This window comes from Callithrix jacchus, chromosome 5, assembly GCF_049354715.1.
Source record: "Callithrix jacchus isolate 240 chromosome 5, calJac240_pri, whole genome shotgun sequence".
In the NCBI taxonomy this organism is placed as follows: domain Eukaryota; kingdom Metazoa; phylum Chordata; class Mammalia; order Primates; family Cebidae; genus Callithrix; species Callithrix jacchus.
Window position 1 is genome coordinate 123,337,347 of NC_133506.1, and position 25,803 is coordinate 123,363,149.

Sequence of the window (25,803 nt, forward strand, 5' to 3'; positions counted from 1 at the left end):
GCCAATTAAACCTCATTTCCTTTATAAACTATCCACTCTGAGGTATTTCTTTTTAGCAGTACAAGAACAAACTAATACATTCATGATCTTCTTAGAAGGATTATTCTGAATTCTTTGTCAGTCATTTTATAGACCTTCATATTTTTAGGGTTCCTTGCAGGAGCTGTGTTAGTTTCTTTTTGTGGTGTCATATTTCCTTGATTTTTTTGTAATCTTTGTGTCCTTGCCTTAGTGTCTGTGCATTTGATGAATTGGCTACCTCTTTTGGCCTTTGCAGATGTCCTTTGGTGGGGATGAACACTTTCAATATTTAGTGTAGCCTAGGATTCTGGATGGACTAACTGATCAATAGTGACCATGAGCAAGCATATCTTGCTTTTGGGTTCTTTAGTTAGGATGGGCTGCTGCCTGTTCAATGAAATCAGATGTGGCTCCTGGTTGTGCTTCAAAGTTCAGTGAGACCATTGGCTAGGCTGCACAATCAAACACAGCTGCTGGCTGGGCTCTGTAATAACCTCTGATTAGGCAAGGTTGCAGGCTGGATTTCCTGGCATAGTGATACTCATGCCTGAAATCTGGACTTAGATGGGGCTGAGAGCCAGACTCCAATGCTCGCAAGGTCTCTGGGGTTGCTTCTCATCCAGCCACTCAGATGGGCAAAGCCAGATGTGATGCTCACAGTTATGTGTAGTTTTAGACTTACCTCCCTGCCTGTGCCTCAGACTGGGCTCCAGTGCTGGACAGGAGAAATCACTGCTAAGATTGGATTGGACTACATGCTCTGCTCTGCAGATATGTTGGGATTTGGGCTTGGCTCTCAGCCTGGGAAAGTATGCCAAGCTTTGAGGCTGGATAGCAAATCTGGGTAGGGACTTGAGCTTGGCAAATCTGTTAGCCATGCCTCCTGCTCAGTGATACTATTTGTTGGTCTCTCTGGTTGGGTGTCTCCACTGACCAGAATTCAGAGGTTGCTGTGAACCCCATTTTCCCTTCTTTGTTTCTAGCTGATCTCAGATGTTCTAGACCTGCTGATAATCTTAATGTTCCTTTTAAGGTGATGCAAAAGTGGGCCTCCTGCCAAGCATGTTGGAATGCTGGGAAAGCTGGATATACACCCTTAGTTCTCTTTCCCACTGTAGAAACCATGGCCCCAGGGGAATCCTCTATGTATGGCACTTGGTGGTTTGTGGGAGGGACGGTATAGTCAACGTGAAACCATTTCTATTATTTTTCTAATGTGTCTTTTGTCAGTTCTGTGATCCAAGAGTGTGTCTTAGCCTCATTTCCAAGTTCTGGAATATTCATGGTTGCTAGTTGGATTTCTATGAAATAGACTGGAGCTGAGGAACTTTTATTCCACCACCTTGCTGTCCCTCCTCATCATCCTTAAAAATTCAGTTTATCTTTATTTTGCATACCATGGCAGCTAGTAATATACATAAGAAAGGCTTGTTTGTCATAACTGTTTTATTTGTGGGCTTATGATCTGGATTACTAAACAAAGTTTACACATTTGAAATGCTTCCATTTTATAGAGAAATACACAGTGTATTAGGAGAGCAAAGATGTTAAGTCCTAGAGCATAGAGAGAAGGAAGGCATTTATTCAGTTAGTGGGATTAAAGAACACCTTAGAGAGGAAGGGCAACTAGTCAACCTTGAAAAGACTGACTGGAAGAAAAAAAAATATGAAAGGGCCTACCAGATAGTGTGATGGGCAAAAGGCCTTAGAGTCGAGAACAGCCATGGCTTGCTTGGAAAATGTCAAAGATTTTGAAGCCTGGATGGCTGAGGACCAATTAAGGAGCCTTCCACTTGAGGTCCATGTGAAAAGCATTGAAGGAGAGAGACGGCCTTGAAACCAAAGTCTTGAGTCAGAAACAAAAAAACAAAATTTGCTTGACTGTGTTTCCTTTAATAATTCCTTAAGTTTTTTCTTGACCACAATACTGATTACTTGTGACTCAGTAATGTTAGAACTCTAATTGAATTTTACTCTGATGACTTAATATTTTTGGGATTGCAGTACTTGGGATTTACAAAGAAATACTTAGGTGCTAAATATCATGCCATAATCTAGAGGGCATTCAAACTTCAGTGTTAAGAACGAGAAACTGGAACGTGGTGTTAGACACAGTGGTGGGTGGTAATACGCATTTTGTTCTCATGCTGTGAAACTGGTTGTCTTTCACTGAGTATCTTTGTTCCTAGAACCTTAAAGTCTAATCATGTCTGAATAAGTGCACTGAAATTTTTTTTTCAAATATATTGTGAAAAACTGTGAAAGAAGCATTTTTCATAGTTCATTTCCTCCAATATTCATGTCTTAACTAATCTTAGTGCCTACCAAAAGGTAACCTGAAAGAAGGCATTGTATATGAGTTGAACAAAGTAGAAGTAGTTCCACATACCAGTGAAGCAGAATAATAAGTAATATAAAGTAGCCAGTGATAGAATGGTTGCCACGTTAACTGACAATTACCTTAGAAAAAAATATTTTCTTAAGTTATATCCAAATGTGCAGGGGTTTAAAGACAAATAAAATACTGCACTGCTTTCAATAAAAGACACCATTTTCATGTGGTTGACATGGAGGGCTTTTTCATGACTGTAAGAACATCTCTTTCTTATTGCATGTAAAAGAGCATCTGATCATAACATGGACAAAGTGATAGAATAAGTTAGATCCAACATGCTTTTACTTATTTTTTGCATGTTTTAAAGCATTTGGAACTAAATGTTGAAAATTGTAAATTCAGCAAGTTTTGAATCAAGTTGGGTACACTGTGCATTCTTTTTTTTTTTTCATTTGATTGGTGCTTTTTGATTCCCTGTATGTGCCAGGCACTGTGATAAATGGTTGATACTATTTCACTGATGAATCACTGATGAACATGGGGTGATGTTACGCTGCAGGAGACAGACATTACAAACAGCCCTAATGAAGATGTAGATTACATAGTGAATCTGCAGGTGATATATCCTGTGGAACAAAAGGATAGCAAACAAGGAAATAAAGAACTAGGTGGACTTAGGGGCTGGGGAATTGCAATGTAAAATTCAAAATTGGTCTGGGAGGTCTCAGTACAGAGGTGATGCTAAACAAAGCCTCAAGACTTTGAGAAAGAAGCTGTGTGAGTATCAGGCAGAACCTCCTGACTCCAAGGTGTGGGTACTTCTGACATATTATAGGCCTGGGCTGCAGGTGGGTAGTCTGTGGAGCTGGTGGGGGATAGAGCAGTAGAGATGAGCTCTGAGAGGTCACTGGGATTAGATTATGTGAGGCCTCATGGGTGTGGTGGAGTCTTTGGCTTTTCCTTTTTCTCTTTTCTTTTTTTAATAACAGCTTTGTTGAGATAAAATTCACATACCAACAATTCATTCATATGTGTACAATTCAGTGGTTTTTAAAAATTTGTTCAGGATTTTATACAACCATCCTCACAATCAACTTTAGAAAATGTTCATCTTCCCCAAGAGAAACACCATACCCTTTAGCAGTTACCCTCTCAGATCCCCATACTCACCCTAGGCAACCGCTAATCTGTTTTCTGTTGCTATGGATTTGCCTATTCTGGAAATTTAATATAAATGGAATCCTACAGTATGTGGTCTGTTGTGACACTTAGCTTAATGCTATCAAGGCTCATCCGTGTTATAACATGTATTAGTTTTTTTAATTTTATTTTTAATTTACTATTTTTTTAAACAGGATCTCACTCTTTTTCCCAGGCTGGAATGCAGTGGTACCATCATGGCTTGCTGCAGCTGCGCCTGGGGCTTAAGTAATCCTGCTGCCTTCGCCTCTTGAATAGCCGGGACTATAGGCCCATGCCACCATGGGTGGCTAATTTTTTTCTTTTTTGTAGAGACACAATCTTACATGTTGCCTACATGGATGTCAGACTCCTGGGCTCAAGCGATCCTCCTGCCTCAACTTCCCAAAGTACATTTATTAATACTTCTTTCCTTTTTATTGTTAAATAATATTCTACTGTATGAATATACCGCATTCTGTTTATTCATTTATCAACTGATGGATATTCAGGTTGTTTCCTCTTTTCGGATATTATGAATAATGCTACTATGAACATTTGTAGACAAAATTTTCTGTGGATATATATTCTCATTTCTTACCTAGAAGTGGAACTACTGGAACACATGGTAACACTCTGCTTAACCCTTTGAGGAATTGTTAGACAGACTGTCTTCCAGCATGTCTCGGCCATTTTATATTCCCACCAGCAGTGTTGAAAGTTCCGATTTCTCTACTTCTTTACCAATATGTGTTACTATTTGTCTTTTTTTACTATTGCCATCCTTTGGGGCATAAAGTGATATGTCATTTTTGTTTCAATTTGTAGTTGCTTAAAGATAGTGATGTTGAGCATCTTTTCATGTGCTTTTTGACCTTTTCTGTATCTTTTTAGAGAAATATCTATTCAGGCTCTTTGTCCATTTTAAAATTGAGTTTAATTATCCATTTATTATTGGGCTATACGAGTTCTTTATATATTCAAAATATCTCTTATCAGAGATATGATCTGGAAATATTTTATCTCATTCAGCACATACAAAGGGCTTAATTAAATTTTGTTAAATAAATGTTAGAATGTCCTACATTTTCACTACATTATTGTTGCAATATTAGAATTTAGTCAACTATATACCAATTTTAATTTCCCTCCTTAAATAATTAAAATATATAAAAATAAATTGATAAATGTCTAATTATTTTAATACCTTTAAATTCATCATTATTATTGATGAAGTATTTAAAATCTGTTATTTAAATAAATGGACAAATTACAAAAACAAGGAACACAATTTTTTGTTTAAAAAATTAATATTTGATTTTTAAATTGTACAGATGGAAAAAGTGGAAGCAGATCTAACTAGATCCAAATCTCTTCGTGAGAAACAATCAAAGGAGTTTTTATGGCAACTAGAGGACATCAGACAGCGATATGAACAACAGGTAGGTCTTTCATTTTGATGCTGCCATTAAATTTTTTAAATACATATATACATATATAACTTCTCTTTTAAAAAGTTCTATCACAAAAATATCTGCATAATAAAAATATTACTAAGAGCTGCTATTACCAGTATATTTAAAATATTTGTTTCAACAAAATCTATAAACAGAATTTTAACACTCCACTGAAGTTTATTCTGACAGTTTGTTTTATCTGAATGTTTGATTGAAACATCAATAGTAATTATGTTAGGTCGTTCTTGCATTGCTATAAAGATATACCTGAGACTGGTAATTTATAAGAAAAGAAATAATTGTTTAACTGGCTTACAGTTCTGCAGGTTGTACAGAAAGCATAGTGGCATCTGTTTCTGGGGAGGCCTCAGAAAGCTCCCAATTGTGGCAGAAGGAAGTGAAAGCAGGCACCTTACATGGCAAAAGCAGGAGCCAGTGAGCGAGCCAGAGAGAGAGACAGAGAGAGAGAGAGAGAGAGAATCGAGGAGGTGGTGTATACTTATAAATTACCAGCTCACTCCTGAACTGATCCAAACACCTCCCACCAGGCCCCACCTCCAACACTGGGGATTACAATTCAACATGAGATTTCAGTGGGGACCACTATCCTAACAATATCAGTTAATTCTTGAGTTCTTCTATCCTGTCAGAGAACTAGTTAAACATCCATTTATTTGAGAAATACGGTTGAGTACTTACTATGTGCCAAGTGCTGTCCCTGATACAAGGGAGAACATGCCTCCTCTCTCATGGAGCTTGCATTTTGGTAAGCAATCAGTACATAAATTTAAAAATGAAATAATTTTGAAGAATGAGTTGTTATTATTATTATTTATTATTGACACAGAGTCTTACTCCTCACTTAGGCTGGAGTGTGGTGGTGCCATCTCAGCTCACTGCAACCTCCACCTCCCGGGATCAGGTGATTCTCCTGCCAAGGCCTCCTGACTACCTGGGTTTACAGGTGCATGCCACCACACCCTGCTAATTTTTGTACTTTTAGTAGAGATGGTGTATCACCATGTTGGCCAGGCTGGTCTTAAACTCCTGATTTCAGGTGATCTGCCCACCTTGGTCTCCCAAAATGCTGGGATTATAGGTGTGAGCCACCGTGTACACCCTGAATAGTGACTTATGATGAAGAAAAAATGTTACCTTTATAGCCTTTGCCAGGTGGAAAGTGGGAAGGAGATTACCAGAGAAACCCTGACATTTGTGCTAAGTCCTAAAAACTAGGAAGGAGCCATCCATGAGCTCTGGAGGAATAGTATTCTAGTCTGAGGGCATAGCAGGTCCAGAGATCCTGAGAAGAGAGCATGCTGGAAGTGTTCAAGGAAGGCAAATGATGATGAAGACCCTACTAGCCAGAGTATGGGGAGAAAGGTTCCTGCTGTGGAAGATGAAGGGGAAGAGGGAGGCTAGGACCAGGATGTGTAAGGAGTTGAGATTTTGTCCCCAGTGCTCTGCCTCTTACTTAGTAATATAAAGTTTTATTTTCTTCTTTTAAAAATATATTTCTGTTGATTCCCAGAATACTTAAGATGACTATGAAGTTTTAGCTTGGTTTTGCTTTGGTAAACATGATCCTAAACCTCAATGGCTTAGAACAAAAAAGGCTTATTTCACACTTATGTCATGTGTCCTTTGAGGATTGACTGCAGCTCTGACCCATGTCGTGTCATCTTGAGTCCAGTTTTTAGAATGAACTGTCTAGGACATTGTTACGGGAAATGGAAAAGGAAATGTTTTGAGCTTTTGCTGGCTTCTAAAATATACTCAGAAGTAAATTTACTCAGATTTCATTGGCCAAAGCAAACATGGCCTCCCTGGTGTAATCCTTTGCCTGGAAGGGGCATCACAGAGAAGGCCATCAAATGGGATTAGTGTAAAACAATTTGCCATGCTGACTACGATTGCAAACTTAGAAAATGTAAAAATGTAGAAAATCCTGGAACTGGATTTTAGAGGTTCAGTTTTATCAAGCAGCACAGGTGTTATGACACTGGACCAGTAAAACAAATGAAGTCGTAGTAGATAAAATATTCATCACTGAACAATATGTACAGAGATACAATAATTAGATAAAATTTATTGTTTTCATCTTTAAAAACTAGCTTAGGATTACAGAACAGGACATAGATGTTACCAACTGTATTAGTCCGTTCTCACACTGCTAATAAAGACATACTTGAGACTGGGTAATTTATAAAGGAAAAAGGTTTAATGGACTCACCATTCCACATTGTGAGGCTGAGGAGACCTCACAATCATGGCAGAAGGCAAAGGAGAAGCAAAGGCACCTCTTATATGGTAGCAGGCAGGAGAGCTTGTGTAGGGAAATTTCCATTTATAAAACCATTGGATCTTGTGAGACTTACTTGCTACTACGAGAACAGTATGGGGGAAACTGCCCCCATGAGTTAATTATCTCCACCTGGCCCCGCCCTTGACACCTGAGGATTATTACAATTAGATATGAGACTTGGGTGGGGGTCACAGCCAAACCATATTACCAGCCTTCCTAATGTAACAGTAAAGGTCGAGGAGGTGTAGGTATGGAAGTGGAAGAAATGGATGGGAGGTGCTAGGAGGGGAAGGATGAGAGCACTGAGGTGTTATCATGAAGTGTGGATTTAAGCATCTGCCCATGTAATGAAACAAAACATGGAGACTTTAGTATATTTCTCATTACAGGGTTGACTGCTGGAGGAACTGAAAAAAGTGGAGTAACTATTAATATGGTGACAGGAGTGAGAGAGAGGAGCCAGGAAGTGTAAATGAACTAAATCCCTTTTTGTCCTAGTCGATGGCCTATAAGGAAAGTCTAGCTTTGGTAAATTAAGACAGAGCTATATAGCATACTTTATAGAGGTAGGGAAGTGATCACCAGAGAAAGGAGCACAGAAATGTTTAAAAAGAGTTGCTACGAGTACAGGAGTGGGATGGGGCAAGGACCTGTTACTTTTTATTAGAAGATGATCTTTACCATTTTATTTTTAAAAATCATATGTGCATATATATATATATACAGACACATATGCACATATGAATATGCATACTGCATATATACATATTCATATATAGAATACATATGTTCTATTTCAAAAGAAATCTAATTATACAGACTTTAATCCCAAAATTTTATTATTTTATTTCTTGGAACCTATCCTATAGAAATATTTACACATGTGCACAAAGATGTATGTTCACACATGTTTGGGGAGGATTATTTGTAACATTGAAAAAAGTTGTAAATAAAATGAATGGTTAAATAAATTACGCTAAATACATACTGTGGAATACTATATACTTATTAAAAAGACTGACATAAATCTGCAGGTGCCAACATATGCAGATTTCTAAGACATATTGGTGAGCGGAATAAAGCACTTCATAGAACACTTTGTATATTATGATCCCATTGATGTAAAATTAGAACATACATGTCTTAAAGTCAGTGAAGAAATTCTGTAAGATTATACATGATTATGGAATTGGCCTGGAATTATGGGTTAGGGTTATTATGAATTGATACTTCCATTGTAAGCTCTAAATAAAACTTGTTACTTCAGATTTCATAATGAGCATATGTTATGCATTATTTGGATAAGTAAAACATTAAAATTATGAATGCTAAGAAACAATAAAATGGAATAAATATTTTGGAGCATTTATATTATATTCTTTTTTTTTTTTTTTTTCCTTAGAGATGGGGTCTTGCTCTGTTTCTCAGACAGGAGTGCAGTGGCATGATCATGGCTCACTGCAGCCTTGAACTCCTGGGCTCAAGCAATCCTCCTTCCTTAGCCTCTCAAAGTGCTGGGATTCCACGCATGAGCCACCGTACCTGGCCCATATTATAGTCTATAGCATTTTAAGTGATTAATAAATTTGGATTAGTGAAATAAAAAATAAATTCAAACAGTTTATATGCAATGTAAAAAATAACCAATAAATGAAAAGCCTACAAGAGAAGAAAAGATAGAAGATAGAGCTAACAGATTATTTTCAGCAGTGTCAAAGTATGGATAACTTTAGACTTTCTAATTGCAAAAGCCAGTGCAATAGAGTTATTCTAACACATTTTAAAAAATGGTTTGATATAAAAATGAAGTAGTTAATTTCCGATTAACATGTGATGGCAACTTAAAGTCATTCTGACACATGTCAACTTAAAATGCGAATTTTCCTGAAATACACTTTTATCTAAAGAGCCATGGAAGATGTTTTCCATAACTTTAATAATGGGAGGAGGTTTTGCTTGGAAACTGGTTTTAGAAACTAGATTTAGAAAAATAGATGAAGAATTGGAGGTTGGGATTGGGGCGTAAGGGGTAGTAAGAGGGAAACAGAGGTAATAATTTATCAAATGTAAATAAAAATATTAAGGAAGGGCAAGGAATGTTACCTTTTTTTTCTTTTTTGAGAAGGAATCTCACTCTGTTGCCCAGGCTGGAGTGCAGAGGCATGATCTCAGCTTACTGCAACCTTCACTCCTGGGTTCAAGTGATTCTCCTGCCTCAGCCTCCCGAGTAGCTGGGACTACAGGTACGTGCCACCATACCCAGCTAATTTTTGGTGTTTTTAGTAGAGACAGGGTTTCACTGTGTTATCGAGGATGGTCTCCATTTCCTGACTTTGTGGTCTCAGCCTCCTAAAGTGCTGGGATTACAGGTGTGAGCCACCACGTCCAGCCTGGAATGTTACTTTTTATTATGCTATAGTTACAAAGTATATTTGAAGTAATTTTGGATTAAAAACAATATTAGAAGCACTAAGAAAAATGTCAGTTCCTCTAAGCAAACTGATGAAGGAACAGGGGAGAAAGGAAAACCAAATTTAAAGCTCTTTATGCAACACAAATGCTAATCAGAAGTTATTATACTACAGGGTGAGTATAAGATGTTTCAGAGGTCTCTGTGGGACTTTTAAAATTATATTCTCATTTTGATGATAATTGCATGGCCGACACATTTATAACCTAGTGTGGCCAAATAATGTCAGCACCTGATTTGCATTTATTTTGTAATTGTTTTGGCACCCCACTGACTTTTGAAAGTTGGACACAATAAGAAAAAACACCAAGGAATATTGAAATGTATTTGACTAAATAAAAATTATTTTAAGTTAGAAAAGTAATTGAAGAAATAATTGAAGCAGATATCTTAGGCAAAGAGTTAACTGTCCTTATAAAATTGATAAATGTATAATATACAAAAATAATTAGCAGATAAATATAGTAATTAGCACAAATCATAAGAAAATCATTAATATCCCAGTAAGTGACATGGCAAAGGAAAGAAAGTGATAAGAAATGAATTAAGTGAACAGCCATGTAGAAACATCTTTAGTCTTGGTGTTAATAAAAATGCAAATTAGAATTAACCATGATGTGCCATCTGAAGTTGGTAAAAGTTTAGTGAAATTGGTACTTTTATACATGCTCGTGGCATTATAGGCTTTTTGGAAAGGATTTTGGCAGTTTCTGCCAAGATTTATGAAAAACACACCGTCTGACCCAATTATCCTTAATCTCAAAAATCAGACAGAAATATAAAAAAATTGATAATTACTTTTTATATGATAGAATCATGGTGAATTCCTTTTTCTATATCCCCTCTTATCCACATTGAGACAATTTGACTTTTTTCATGTAAAAAAAAAATATATATATATACATAAATTTGTCTGGAAGCATGGTAAACTTCAGAGATTTTTCTCAGAACGATAGATTTTTAAAATCTATCAAATTTTTGTCATTCTATTGTCTTGATCAAAAAATAATACTAACACAATAAGGGGTACTGATACATTCTTTAAAGAATTGATACTATTAATGGAAGCCAAACGCTATTCCATCAATTTTCCTCGTTTTTTTTTTTTTCATGAAAAATAGATGCTAGAAAGGTAGTATATAACAGGAATGTAAAAAACACACATAAGAATATCTCAGGGGCGCAGATTTCACCTGTTTTTATTCTTTCTATGTCTAGAGGCCTATACATTAGAATCAATGCTGAGAATGAAGATCCCAGGCAATAGCTCACTAAGGAATGACGAAGGCAGGAACGTGAGCTAGTACATTTTAGGAGAATATTTACTGATGGGATAATATACAAACTTTTTTAGTTAGCACTTTTTTTCAGCAGAATAGTCTATGAACTGTAGCAGTATTTCCCCTGGCTACCCCAAATTGTTAGAATTTTTTTCTGTGGAAGTTTATCATGACAAGCTATAGGCATACAGTAGTGAGTTCTACAAGCCAGCTTGAGTACGCTTAAGAATGAAGCCGATTAAACTAAGCTCATTTCCTTCTTTGAACAGGGTAGCCAGGCTGGTAGATAAGGAAATAGGCATAGATGTCATATATCTGGCCTTCATGGAGCCATCTGACAGTGCCTGCATGAAGGCAGTATGGGGAAATATGGTTTGAATATTGGTACCTTTATGTGGTTAAGTGATAGTTCAAAGGGCTGTCTCTGAATGATTAGTGTCAACCTGAAGTGAGATTTCTGTGTCTGTCAGTCAGTCGAGGATGATAAGGGATTAAAAAAAAAGTTTAAAGTTTCCCAGTGCTTAGAGTTCTAAGGAGTAGTTAATATATAGGATAAAAAAAAAAATGAGTTTTCTGAAGCTTTAAACTGGCTGGAATTAAGAAGATTACATTTATTGGGGTTGAATATGAAATGCCATGCTTTGGTTTAGAAAATCAGTTGTACAAGTAGAAGGAGGACAGAAAGCCACAGAGATAAGGGAAGTGTGGTGCCTGGGACACGGGGACAAGAGAGCTGGCAGATAAGGTCCCAGTTATTGTTTATATTTCAGGTCACAAAAGGAATAGGTCGATTTTGGTTAGCACATTTTAAGCCAGCCACTGACAAACTGAAACACGTTTAGAGAAGAGTTTTCAGAATATAGAAAGGTCTGGAACTATGTCTGAGGGGATATTTAAAAGAGAGGATTGCATATCTCTCTGTTTGTAAATTTAAGGTCTGAATTTCAGGGAGCATTGGGCTTGGTCTGTGTGATGAAAATCCTAAAAGCCCACAGTTATTAGGATTTACTCTGGACCAGGCACAGCTCTGCATGCTTTACACATATTCAGCCACTCCCCATCTTCACAGTTGTGTGTATACACACACACACACACACACACACACACACACACACACACAATTTCTTTTTTTTGTTTTTTTTGAGATAGAGTCCCACTCTGTCACCCAGCACCCAGGCTGGAGTGCCAGTGGTACAAACTTGGCTCACTGCAACCTCTGCCTACTAGGTTCAAGCAATTCTCCTGCCTCAGTCTCCCAAATAGCTGGGATAACAGGTGTGTGCCACCACTCCTGGCTAATTTTTAAATTTTTAGTAGAGATGGGGTTTTGCCATGTTGGCCAGGCTGGTCTTGATCTCCTGACATCAGGTGATTTGCCTGCCTTGCCCTCCCAAAGTGCTGGGGTTACAGGTGTGAGCCACCACACCTGACCCACAGAAATCTTATGAGGTAGCTACCACTGTTTATTGTTTTCATCTTCTAGTTGTAGAAACTGAAGTACTTCCATTGAAGTAAGTGGCCTAGGGTCCCACACAATTCATAGGTGATGGATTTGGAACCTGAACCTGAGCGCTGCTCTTGACGTCCACTCTAAATGTACTCCCACGTAGTTCCTGGGGGGGCAGAAATTGAACCCGTATGTAGATGGTACCATGAGGAATATTTTGAACCGTTTTGAGGTAGTTCTTTTCTTCTTTTCTTTTCTGCTGAGATTGTGCCATGGCACTCTAGCCTGGGCAACAGAGTAAGACTCTCATCTCAAAAAAGAAAAAGAAAAAGAAAAGAAAAGAAAAAGAGAAAAAAGGGATGGGGGAATGCTTTATTTATTATTTTAAATTATTATTATTATACTTTAAGTTCTGGGGTACATGTGCAGAACGTGCAGGTTTGTTACGTAGGCATACATGTGTCGTGGTGGTTTGCTGCATCCATCACCCCATCATCTACATTAGGTATTTCTCCTAATGCTCTCCTTCCCCTATCCCCCCACCCCCTGGTATCCCTCCCCTAGCCCCCCACCCCGACAGGCCTCGGTGTGTGATGCTCCCCTCCCTATGTCCATGGAAACCTTCATTCTCAGCAAACCAACATAAGGTAGTTCTTTTCTAAAATGTTCAACAGTTTTTCTTGTGAGAGAGTCATTTTCCAGTGTGAGTGTTGCGTTGTATGTTTGGAGTGTTATGGAGGGATACTGTGCCTTCCGGGGGCTGGCCTAATGCAGTGGTCTCTTCCAAAACCAAGATTCTGGGACTTTCTGTTCATCTGCCTGATTAGATTCCCAGCTCTTCTTGACAGACTGACTTCTCTCATTCCCCTGCTGACTCATTCACTTCTGTACCTGTCTGGCTGGATTTCCCAGTATCAGGACTCTTGCCTACTTTCTCTGTTGCCATTCAAATGCAAGTGTGAAATTTTTTCTATTATTTTGTTTTACTTTTCTCTAAAAGGTAAAATTGTAAGTGTTACGATGATAGTATTTCACATGAGGAGGGGATTTAGATGCTGAGCATCTGGGCCCTTGCTTCTCCAACTCAGGTAAGGTGATCCCTGGGGGAGTGTGAGCAAGTGCCAGGGGCTCGTGAGGCAGCATACATGTTTCCTGGAGTGTTGCATTCACTCAGTTATATTGTGGGAAAGCAAAAGAGTTTTACTATTGAGGTAACATTCCTATTAAAACAAACATAGACTTTCCTGTTTTGTAAAATGCAAAGTTCTCATGAATTTTTAAGACAAAATAGGACATTTCAAAGAAACTTCCAGCTTGCAAAGGCTGCTTCAGGCTATGCCCTCAGATCCCCCAGGGGGTCCTATTCATTTTCACTGCTGCTAAGAGTACTTTGGTGGAAAAGTTTTAAAAGCACTTATCCGGTCTAATCCTCACATTTTATAATGAGGGGACTGACTGACATTCAGAGGAAATGAATGGACTTGTGCCTTCTGGGCCTCAGTTTCCTTCTCCAGTTTTGATTTTTGAGCCCCTCTCATACAGAAAGCATTGTGTCAGGAACTGTAATGAAGTGAAAACAGCAAAGTAGTATTTTAAAGTATCTGAGCCAAAATCCAGGCATAAAGTGTGCAGATGTGGAAAGAAAAACATCAAACACATGGGATAAATGCTCACACAAATATCCTGTAAAGCCCAAGCTTTCATCAAGATTTCCTGTTTCTTTCCTGTATAACTCATTGGAACAAAAAGACAATTCTAATTGTCTTTTCACAAACCTCATTCAAGTTGGAAACAAACAACCAACCAGGCATGCTAGGACTTCCTGGACTACAGAGATTTTTTTGGCAACCCCATGATATCATTCTTTAATCTTGTATTTTATATCTTTGCTTTCCACTACAAAGTCTTGAAGGAGAAATGTCATTCAGCAGATAAACAAGTGGTCAGCTTCTCCAGAAAGAATAAATGCTTATTGTCAATGACTACAAAAAAATACACTGAAGGGCCAACTTCTTACAAGCCACCATTATTTAAAACTTAAAATATTATGGTAGCAAGGACAGTAGCACAGACAAAACAAATTATGCAAGATAAGCAAGTGGGAAATTTTAAGTTAAGGTCAGCTGGGATATTTAAAAAGCAGATAGCACACAATTCCCAATCCTTGTCCTTTGTAAATATTCTAGTCATCAATTAGCTAGGTGGTATAACTTAAAAGCGTAAGCTTCTTTTAAATGTGACTATTTAGTCTACACTGGAAAAGGAGATGGTGGAAAGCAAGAAAGGGAGGAAACAGGAAAGACACTTCCTAGGATGGGTTCCCAAGGTGAAGACACTGGGGAGGACCCACATCATGGGGGCAGGTCTCTCTCCTGTGTGCCTCCTGAGAGGAGAAAGGAAGGCCAGGTGTGTAGGAGTTTGTCGGTCTGCAAAAGGCCAATGAATACATTCTTATTAGTAAGGGTTTTTCTTTGTCAGATGGGAGGCAAGATTATTTGCTGAGACTGGAGGAATTACATGGACAGGAGAACAAATAAAAGTGGGAATTGTTTGAAACTGGGTGATAGATATCAAGACTGTTTGGAGTAGAAAGACTTGGTAAAATTTCTTTTTGGTATTGAGGTTCCAGATGAGGTTAATAACCATGAATTTGTGGGGCTCCCTAAAATATCTTCAAAATGGATTTCCATATGACTTACTGATTTCTAAATATATATGATTTATTGTACATCCAGTATGCTGCTCTTACTCTCTTTTATTCTTGCTTGCCTTATCATACTCTTTTTGAAAGTCTTTTTTTGTTTGTTTGGCCTTCCTCTTTAAATTCATAATAAATAATTTTTAAGCCCCCACTACATATCAGGTTATGATTCCAGCCTTTCAAATTATTTCTCTGAATAAGCCCCTAATTCAGGGAATATAGCTACACCACAAATCACAGATTGGTCTTGCAGGCGATGGCAAAGTACCAGATTCCCAGCCATTAGGCTGCCAGACTCAGACACAGGCAGTGATGCTACAGAGCCTGGGCCTCTGTGTCCAGACCCAGTGGTCAGAGCTTAGATTCATAGAATGGGCACAGATACTTAGTGAAAGGCAACTGAAGAAGGGCCTTCCCTTCCTTTTTTTTTTGGCCTGAAACTATTTTCATCTAACTTAAAACAAGTGGCACTTTTACAATAAACATATGAGAAAAGCCATCATCACTGGTCATTAGAGAAATGCAAATCAAAACCACAATGAGATACCATCTCACGCCAGTTAGAATGGTGATCATTAAAAAATCTGGAGACAACAGATGCTGGAGAGGATGTGGAGAAATTGGAACACTTTTATACTGCTGGTGGAGTGTAAATTAGTTCAACCATTGTGGAAGACAGTGTGGCGATTCCTCAAGGACCTAGATATAGAAATTTCATTTGACCCAGCAATCCCATTACTGGGTATAAACCCAAAGGGCTATTAATCATTCTACTATAAAGACACATGCACATGTACATATATTGTAGCACTGTTCACAATAGCAAAGACCTGGAACCAACCCAAATGCCCATCAATGACAGATTGGATAAAGAAAATGTGGCACATACACACCATGGAATACCATGCCGCCATTAAAATGAGTTTATGTCCTTTTCAGGGACATGGATGAAGCTGGAAACCATCATTCTCAGCAAACTAACACAGGAAAAGAAAACCAAACACTGCATGTTCTCACTCATAAGTGGGAGTTGAGCAATGAGAATACATGGACACAGGAAGGGGAACATCACACACCAGGGCCTGTCAGTGGGAGGAGGGTAGAAGAGGTATAGCATTGGGAGAAATACCTAATGTGGACGACAGGTTGATGGGTGCAGCAAACCACCATGGCATGTGTATACCTATATAACAAACCTGCACATTCTGCACATATATCTCAGAACTTTAAGTATAATAATAATAAAATAAAAAATAAAGTAATAATAATTTAAAAAAACCCAAGTGGCACCTTTAGCTAGAGTGGATATTAAAAGAACAAAGATGGTCTGGGTGCAGTGGCTTATGGCTGTAATTCAAGTAACTCAGGAGGCCCAGGAGGGAGGATTGCTTGGAGCCAGGGGTGAGAGACCAGCCTGGGCAACATAGTGAGCCCCCATCTCTATTAAAAAAAAATTAGACCAGCATAGTGGCGTGTGCCTGTATTCCAAGCTATTTTAGAGGCTAAGGTGAGAGGATTGTTTGAGCCTGGAGTTCAAGGTTAAAGTGAGCTTTGATAGCACCACTGTACTTCATCCAGCCTAAGTGACACAGCAAGACCCCATCTCAAAAAAGAAAAAAAGTTTTACTGGATAGTGATACGGACTAATTCATTATTCCTTCTTTAAGTACATTTAAAATATAGAGTAGAAATAATGCTTTCTTAATCATTCATTATTTAACACATGTTTATTGAGTGACTGCTTTGTGCTAAACACTCTTCCAAGTGCTTAGGATATAACAGTGCACAAAATGTAGAGTCTTTACCCGACTACCACTACCCACCACCACCTCTACCATGCATGCATATATGCATATACGCATACACGCACATGCGCACGCACGCACGCACTCTCTCTCTCTCTTTCTCAAAACATAATTTAAGGTAGGGTGAGTTATTGATAACTATTGTGAAGAAAAAATAAAGCAAAGTAAATTGTTTGTGAGAGGGCTGCTTTACACATGGTTATTATTTTATGCAAGGTATTATTGTAGATAAGATTGTCAGTGAAGGACTCTGCTGAAATGATATTCAAATTAAGACCTGAATGAAGTTAAGGAGGAAACCATACAAAAACTTGTGGTAAGGAAAGAATATTTGAGGCATAGGGAAGAGCAGTTGCAACAGCCATGAGGTGGGTTAGTTTGTGGCTGGAATGGAGTGACTTGGAAGGGAGTGGTAGGAGCCAAGGTTAAGTACAGGGTAGATTATGTTGTGTCCTATGGACTGTGGTGAGAGATTGGATTTTATTCTGAGTGTGTTGAGAAGCCATTGGAGCATTTGAGCAAGATCTGATTTGCATTTTTTAAAGATCATTCCAGCTGCTGTGTAGAACACTGATTATGAAGGAAGTAGGAGAGGAAGCAGGGGACCTAGTTAGGAGATGGTTACAGTAGGCTGGTTAGAGGTTACCGGGGCTGGTACTAGGGTGGGCATGGTGGGGGAGATGGCACATAGTCAGATTTGGGATCTCTTTGGCAGGCAGGACTTGTCAGTAGATATGGAATAGAATGTAAGGTAAAGAGGGGGCTGAAATGTGACTTAGAAGTTTTCCAGCTGAGCAGCCAGGTGGATGGTGGTGACACTGAGACATGAATAGAGAGAAAAGAAAGGAACTTCCGGGACTAAGTCGAGGGGCTACCAACACTTACATATAAGGAAGAGTTGGAAGAGTTGGAGGAAGCAGGAAAAGAGACTGAGAAGGAGCAACCAGTGAGGTAAAAGGAAAGTCTAAGAAGGTGGGATTTCCCATAAGCTGTATGCAGCGTTTCAGGAAGGAGTAAGTGAATAAACACTTATTTGAGGTATTGCCAAGAAGGGAAGTTAGATGGGGACTGAGCACTGACCACTGGATGGCAAGAAGGTCTTTAGCCACCTCAACAAGACTGGTTTCAGTAGAATATGAGAATCGAAGCCTGAATTACATGCGTGGACAGAGAATGGGTTGTGAACAGCCTTTTTGAGGAATTTTGAAAGAAAAGGGAGCAGAGAAATGGGTGATATCTAGAAGGATATGTGGGGTCAAGGGAAAGTTTTTTTTTTAATGAGATATGCTAAAGACATGTTTGCTTGTTGATGAGACTAATCCAATGGAGAAGAAAATGTTGATGATGCAGAGACTGATGGGATAAAGAGCAATGTGCTTAATTTGGCAAGAGAGGATGGAATCCAGTGTACAGATGAAGGGACTCATCTTAAGTAGCTGCAAGGCCAGCCATGCGTTCAAACCATAGGTAAGGCAGGGACTTTGCAGGTAGACAAGACAATTTGGTGATGGGGAAGATGAAGCAGCTCTCTTCTGCCTACTTGTAATTCTGTTTTTTGAATGTCACCTTGTTTCTTTTTTTTTTTTATTGCATTTTAGGTTTTGGGGTACATGTGCAGATCATGCAAGATAGTTGCGGGCTCTCTTTCGGTTCCATATGAAGTTCATGGTGGTTTTTTCCAGTTCTGGGAAGAAAGTCAATGGTAGCTTGATGGGGACAGCGTTGAATCTGTAAATTACTTTGGGCAGTATAGCCATTTTCATGATTCTGATTCTTCCTAACTATGAACATGGAATGTTTCTCCAACTGTTTGTGTCCTCTCTTATTTCGTTGAGCAGTGGTTTGTTGTTTTCCTTGAAGAGATCTCTTACGTTCCTTGTAAGTTGTATTCCTAGGTATTTTATTCTTTTTGTAGCAATTGTGAATGGCAGTTGGTGCTTGATTTGGCTCTCTTTCAGTCTGTTATTGGTATATAGGAATGCTTGTGATTTTGGCACATTGATTTTATATCCCAAGACTTTGCTGAAGTTGCTTATCAGTTTCAGGAGTTTTTGGGCTGAGGCGGTGGGGTCTTCTAGGTATACAATCATGTCGTCTGCAAATAGAGACAATTTGGCTTCCTCCTTTCCTATTTGAATACCCTTTATTTCTTTTTCTTGCCTGATTGCTCTGGCTAGAACTTCCAGTACTATATTGAATAGGAGTGGTGAAAGAGGGCATCCTTGTCTAGTGCCAGATTTCAAAGGGAATGCTTCCAGTTTTTGCCCATTTAGTATGATATTGGCTATTGGTTTGTCATAAATAGCTTTTATTATTTTGAGATACATTCCATCAATACCGAGTTTATTGAGGGTTTTTAGCATAAAGGGCTGTTGAATTTTGTCAAAGGCCTTCTCTGCGTCAATTGAGAGAATCATGTGATTTTTGTTTTTGGTTCTGTTTATGTGGTGAATTACATTTATAGACTTGTGTATGTTGAACCAGCCTTGCATCCCTGGGATGAATCCTACTTGATCATGATGAATAAGTTTTTTGATGTGCTGTTGCAATCGGCTTCCCAGTATTTTATTGAAGATTTTTGCATCTATGTTCATCATGGATATTGGCCTGAAGTTTTCTTTTCCTGTTGAGTCTCTGCCGGGTTTTGGTATCAGGATGATGTTGGTCTCATAAAATGATTTGGGAAGGATTCCCTCGTTTTGAAGTATTTGGAATAGTTTCAGAAGGAATGGTACCAGCTCCTCTTTGTGTGTCTGGTAGAATTCGGCTGTGAACCCATTTGGACCTGGGCTTTTTTTGTGTGGTAGGCTCTTAATTGCTGCCTCGACTTAAGACCTTGTTATTGGTCTATTCATAGTTTCAGCTTCCTCCTGGTTTAGGCTTGGGAGGACACAGGTGTCCCAGAATTTATCCATTTCTTCCAGGTTTACTAGTTTATGTGCACAGAGTTGTTTGTAATATTCTCTGATGATGGTTTGGATTTCTGTGGAATCTGTGGTGATTTCCCCTTTATCATTTTTTATTGCATCTATTTGGTTGTTCTCTCTTTTCTTTTTTTATCAGTCTGGCTAGTGGTCTGTCTATTTTGTTGATCTTTTCAAAAAACCAGTTCTTGGATTTATTGATTTTTTGAAGGGTTTTTCGTGTCTCTATCTCCTTCAGTTCTGCTCTGATCTTAGTTATTTCTTGTCTTCTGCTAGGTTTTGAGTTTTTTTGATCTTGCTTCTCTAGCTCTTTCAATTTTGATGATAGGGTGTCACTTTTGGATCTCTCCACTCTTCTCATATGGGCACTTATTGCTATATATTTTCCTCTGGAGACTGCTTTAAATGAGTCCCAGAGATTCTGGTATGTTGTGTCTTCGTTCTCATTGGTTTCGAAGAACTTCTTTATTTCTGCCTTCATTTCATTGTTTATCCAGTCAACAGTCAAAAGCCAGTTGTTCAGTTTCCATGAAGCTGTGTGGTTCTGAGTTCGTTTCTGGATTCTTAGTTCTAACTTGATCGCACTATGGTCTGAGAGACTGTTACGATTTCAGTTGTTTTGCATTTGCTGAGGAGTGCTTTACTTCCAATTATGTGGTCAATTTTAGAGTAGGTGTGATGTGGTGCTGAGAAGTATGTATATTCTGTGGATTTGGGGTGGAGAGTTCTGTAAATGTCTGTCAGGTTTGCTTGTTCCAGGTCTGAGTTCAAGCCCTGGGTATCCTTGTTAATTTTCTGTCTGGTTGATCTGTCTAATATTGACAGTGGAGTGTTAAAGTCTCCCATTATTATTGTGTGGGAGTCTAAGTCTCTTGGTGGATTGTTAAGAACTTGCCTTATATATCTGGGGGCTCCTCTATTGGGTCCATATATATTTAGGATCGTTAGCTCTTCTTGTAGTATCGATCCTTTTACTATTATGTAATGACCTTCTTTGTCTCTTTTGATCTTTGTTGCTTTAAAGTCTATTTTATCAGAGATGAGAATTGCAACTCCTGCTTTTTTTTGCTCTCCATTTTCTTGGTAAATCTTCCTTCATCCCTTTATTTTGAGCCTTTGTGTATCCTTGCGTGTGAGATGGATTTCCTGGATACAGCACACTGATGGGTTTTGGCTTTTTATCCGATTTGCCCATCTTTGTCTTTGATTGGTGCATTTAGCCCATTTACATTTAGGGTTAATATTGTTATGTGTGAATTTGATACTGCCATTTTGATGCTAGCTGGCTGTTTTGCCCGTTAGTTGGTACAGATTATTTTTTTTTTTGATGCTCTTTAGCATTTGGTATGTTTTTGGAATGGCTGGTACTGGTTGTTCCTTTCTATGTGTAGTGCCTCTTTGAGGAGCTCTTGTAAAGCAGGCCTGGTGGTGACAAAATCTCTGAGTACTTGCTTGTTCGCAAAGATTTTATTTTTCCTTCACTTATAAGCTCAGTTTGGCTGGATATGAAATTCTGGGTTGAAAGTTCTTTTCTTTAAGGATGTTGAATATTGGCCCACACTCTCTCCTGGCTTGTAGAGTTTCTGTCAAGAGATCTGCTGTGAGTCTGATGGGCTTCCCTTTGTGGTGACCCGACCTTTCTCTCTGGCTGCCCTTAGTATTTTCTCCTTCATTTCAACCTGGTGAATCTGATGATTATGTGCCTTGGGGTTGCTCTTCTTGTGGAATATCTTTGTGGTGTTCTCTGTATTTCCTGCATTTGAGTATTGGCCTATATTGCTAGGTTGGGGAAATTTTCCTGGATAATATCATGAAGAGTATTTTTCAGCTTGAATTCATTCTCTTCATCACATTCTGGTACACCTATCAAACGTAGGTTAGGTCTCTTCACATAATCCCACATTTCTTGGAGACTTTGTTCATTCCTTTTTGCGCTTTTTTCTCTAATCTTGGTTTCTTATTTTATTTCATTGAGTTGATCTTCGACTTCTGATATTCTTTCTTCTGCTTGGTCAATTCAGCTGTTGAAGCTTGTGCATGCTTCGCGAAGTTCTTGTGTTGTGTTTTTCAGCTCCTTCAATTCGTTTATATTTCTCTCTAAGTTGTCCATTCTTGTTATCATTTCCTCAAATCTTTTTTCAAATTTTTTTCAAGGTTCTTAGTTTCTTTGCATTATTTAGAACATGTATTTTAGCTCACAGAAGTTTCTCATTATCCACCTTCTGAAGTCTGATTCCGTCATTTCATCACCCTCATTCTCCATCCAGCTTTGTTCCCTTGCTGGCAAGGAGTTTTGCTCCCTTTAGGAGGCGAGGTGTTTTGGTTTCGGGTGTTTTCCTCCTTTTTGCGCTGGTTTCTTCCCATCTTTGTGGGTTTATCCTCCTGTGGTCTGAGTAGTTGCTGACTTTTTGGTTGGTTCTCTGAGTGGACGCCCAGATTGTTGATGGTGAAGTATTTCTGTTGCTTAGTTTTTCTTCTAACAGTCTAACCCCTCTGCTGTATGACTGCTGAGGTCCACTCCAGTCCCTGCTTGTCTGGTGTACACCTGTAGCAGCTGCGGAACAGTGAGGGATGCTACTAGTTTCTTCTTCTGCTATCTTTGTCCCAGAGTGATGCCCACCAAATGTCAGTCTGATCAGTCCTTTTTGAGGTGACTCTTTGGATATTCAGGGGTTTGGGAGCTGCTTGAGGAGACGGTCTGTACTTTATAGGAGCTCGAGTGCTGAGCTGTGAGCTCCATTCTTCATTGAGGACTGTTTGGCAGATACTTTTAAGTCTGCTGCAGCAGAACTCATAAAACCCCTTTTTTTTCCTCAGATGCTCTGTCTCAGGGCGTTAGGGCTTTCTTTATGAGTATCCCTTGCACTTTCCGGCCCAGCTAGGGGGCAGTCTAGTCACTATTTGCCTGCCGAGGCTCCGCCCTCTTGGCGTTGGCTCCGCCCTACTGTGGCCGGCTCTGCTCCGTTGCCTTGGGCTTCGCCCTGTTGCTGACGGCCCCGCCCTGCTGTTGTGTGCTCTGCTCTGTTGCCTCTTTATTGGCGGAGTATCTGTTATGGTGGGTTGCCTCGGCAATGGCAGGCTGCTACAGCAATGGGAGTATACTTACATAGGGGCAGATTGCCTCGGCAATGGGGGATGCCCCTCCTCCACCGAGCTGCCGTCCTGGGCTCAGTTGCATCTGCAGTGAAACTCTCAAACCCGGGCTTTTGGAATTGCTGCCCTGCTTGTCCCTGTGGGGGTGGGACCTGCTGAGCCTGGTCACCTGGCTCGCTGCCTCAGAGCCCCTCTTTTTCCCTTTCCTAAGTTGAAAGGTTGACTCTCTCCCAGGTATTTCAGTCGCCCGCTTATTGGGGACCGGGATCCGTGTGATTTCCCGTGCAGCAACCCATTGCGCCGGCTCAAGTGTAGCCTCCTGGGAATCTCCTGGTCTTGGTCACTGTCCAAGTCCTGTTCAGTCAGATGGATATGCTAATCTGCCCTCCCAAATCTCAGATTGCTGGTTTAACAGGGCATCCAGACCAGTGCGCCTTGTGCGGAGTGCTGCTGCACTGCTGTGCAGGCCACAACGGCAGTGCCAGCCAAAACAGCCGCAGTGGTGCTCCGTGTCTCTCCTCGACCTGGGAATCCCCCCATTCTGTGGGCAAGAAAGATCCTTCTGAAAATGCAGCTTGAACTCACCCTCTGAGCCTTCACTGAGAGCCGCAACCCCTAGCTGCTGCAACCCCGAGCTGCTGCAACCCCGAGCTGCTCCTACCCCGCCATCTTTCACCTTGTTTCATTCAAAAATAATGAATAATTTACAAACCGTTGTGGTAGGCAAGGTAAAGAAAGTAAAGAAATAGTCCTATATATTGGAAGAGTTTATAATCCGCTTGACATATTGGTCCTTCTGAATTACGAACTCTAGCTGGCAAACTTACATGATTTATATATTTCATGTTCATTTAAAAGCAGTGATATAATTAGACACATGAAGTAAAATGAATTAAAATATACAGTTAAGACAAGTTTTTTTCTAAAGATTTTGAACTCCATCTTTATGGAGTTTATTAATTAGTTAATTAATTTTAGTTAATTGAATTTAGTTAATTGATTTTCTCAGTTTGTGTGACTTGAGTTATCCATTATTAAACCATGAAAAAAAAAATCCTCTTGAAGCATTTGACTATCTGGGTCCTTCCTGAGTTTCAACTGAGATCTGGCAGATAAAAACTTAGAAAGTAATAGCTCATTTTCCAAAAAGTTTTAAAAGCTCAGGGTAATTGTCACTCATCATCTACAGGTGCCAGAGAAGTATTTTGAAGTGTTAAATGGGAAAGGTAACTGCAGGAGAGAGCACCTGCTTCCAGTCCATGCTTCATCTATCAGCTTGGTAGTCAACGGCTGTGATTCCAGCCTTCTCCCTGTATCATGAGCTTCGGGAGCTTCAGCAGGCAGTTGTCCCGGCTGTTGATGACTGGCTAGAGAGGAAAAGGAATGAAGAAGCGGTGTATGCTGGCAGGCCCTGTACCATCTCTAACAGTGGTTATCAGAGCAACATTAACTTTTAAATAGGGAGAACTTACATGTCTAAACTGAGCTGTTGATTGACAGATTTCATGGATGGCCCTTTTGTTGTAGCAGATATCTAATCTGGGAGTCACATGGCCATCCCAAATGACACATTCTGTTTCTGTTTTTGACACACTGCCTCCTTTTTACAAATTTTTATGCCTATTTCTATTAAAATGTTAAGAAAGTCAGACCAGATTGTGGTATTTTCTGTGCTAAAATGTATTTTTACTCTGACTCCAAAGACTCAGAGAAGATTGTGTATGTCCTTAGTTTTATCTTTAAGGAAGTCTTTCTCATACAGTGAAGTACCCAACAGCACATTTTATGTCATGTAACTCTAACTGAAAACAAAGATTCCAACATCCGTTAGTGAGGATATAAAATCGGTCTTGTGAAACTACTAACTTTACGGTAGACTCTGCCCCACTAGCACCAAATTTCTGCAGCTCTAACAAATTTAGTAACTTATTTTGACATTTCAAGTGTGCAATTTTGCAGATGCAAATTGTTCAGAGACACAACCCAATGATATTAAATTTATGTCTCATTACATGAAAAATACCAGGGCCCGTTGTGCCTGTTACCTGTTTCTTAGTATGCATCTTAATAACCTGAGTCTAATGAACTGTTAGGTTGGTGCAAAAGTAATTGTAGGTTTTGCCATTGAAAGTAATGACAAACACCTCAATGACTTCCACAATTACTCTTACATGAACCTAGTAAAACTAGCACTAAATTTTACAATCAAAAAGCAAAGGGTTTCCACAGAGAGCCCTTGAGTAGCACCTGAGAGGAAAGTGTTACCTGGCAACCCTGTAGAAAAATCCTTGTCTGTTAATGGCCAACACTTTAAAGCCACATGTCTCTTGAACTATTAATCCGAAGATCAGTATAATTTTGGATAGAGTGCTACTCCAGTTATGAGAGAACTGTGTTGGCATGGTATGGAAGAAGGGCCAAAGTATCAGGAAGTGAGAGTATGAGAGTGGTTTTGTTCTTTAGTCCAGAGAAGCCAGTGAATGGGAGGGCCTAGAGGTTATGGCCTTCACTAAGGTGCTGAGGTACCCTGGTGGGAGGGGCACCCATAGCAGTTAGCAGCTCCGTGGTGGCATCCTCTGTATTCTGGGGCCGACAGTTGGAGACACTGCTGTGGAACTGAGCTGCCTAGTTTCAATAGGAAAGCTGGGTTCCAAAACAGCAGGCATTACATGAGGCACTCAGATGTCAGATGGAAGGTAGATGTGATTACTGTACTGGGTAGCAAGGCTAGACCTGCCCTTGAGGTGTCTTGCCCTGCAAGGATCTTTGGTGATAATGAGCTGTGT

The 25,803-nt window shown here is 39.4% G+C and overlaps 1 protein-coding gene across 35 annotated transcripts in view; it reads left to right on the forward strand.

Annotated features, from left to right (window-relative positions):
• The window catches only part of CEP112 (centrosomal protein 112), a 705,692-nt gene that overhangs the window by 262,881 nt on the left and 417,008 nt on the right, over positions 1–25,803 (forward strand). For all 35 annotated transcript variants that reach the window (XR_008481664.2, XR_008481665.2, XR_008481666.2 and 32 more), the window contains one exon: positions 4,870–4,977. Coding sequence is in view for 32 of the 35 variants with exons in the window: in XM_054256393.2 (XP_054112368.1) it covers positions 4,870–4,977 (108 nt within the window). In the remaining 3 variants the exon portion in view is untranslated. The remainder of the gene's footprint in view (positions 1–4,869; positions 4,978–25,803) is intronic.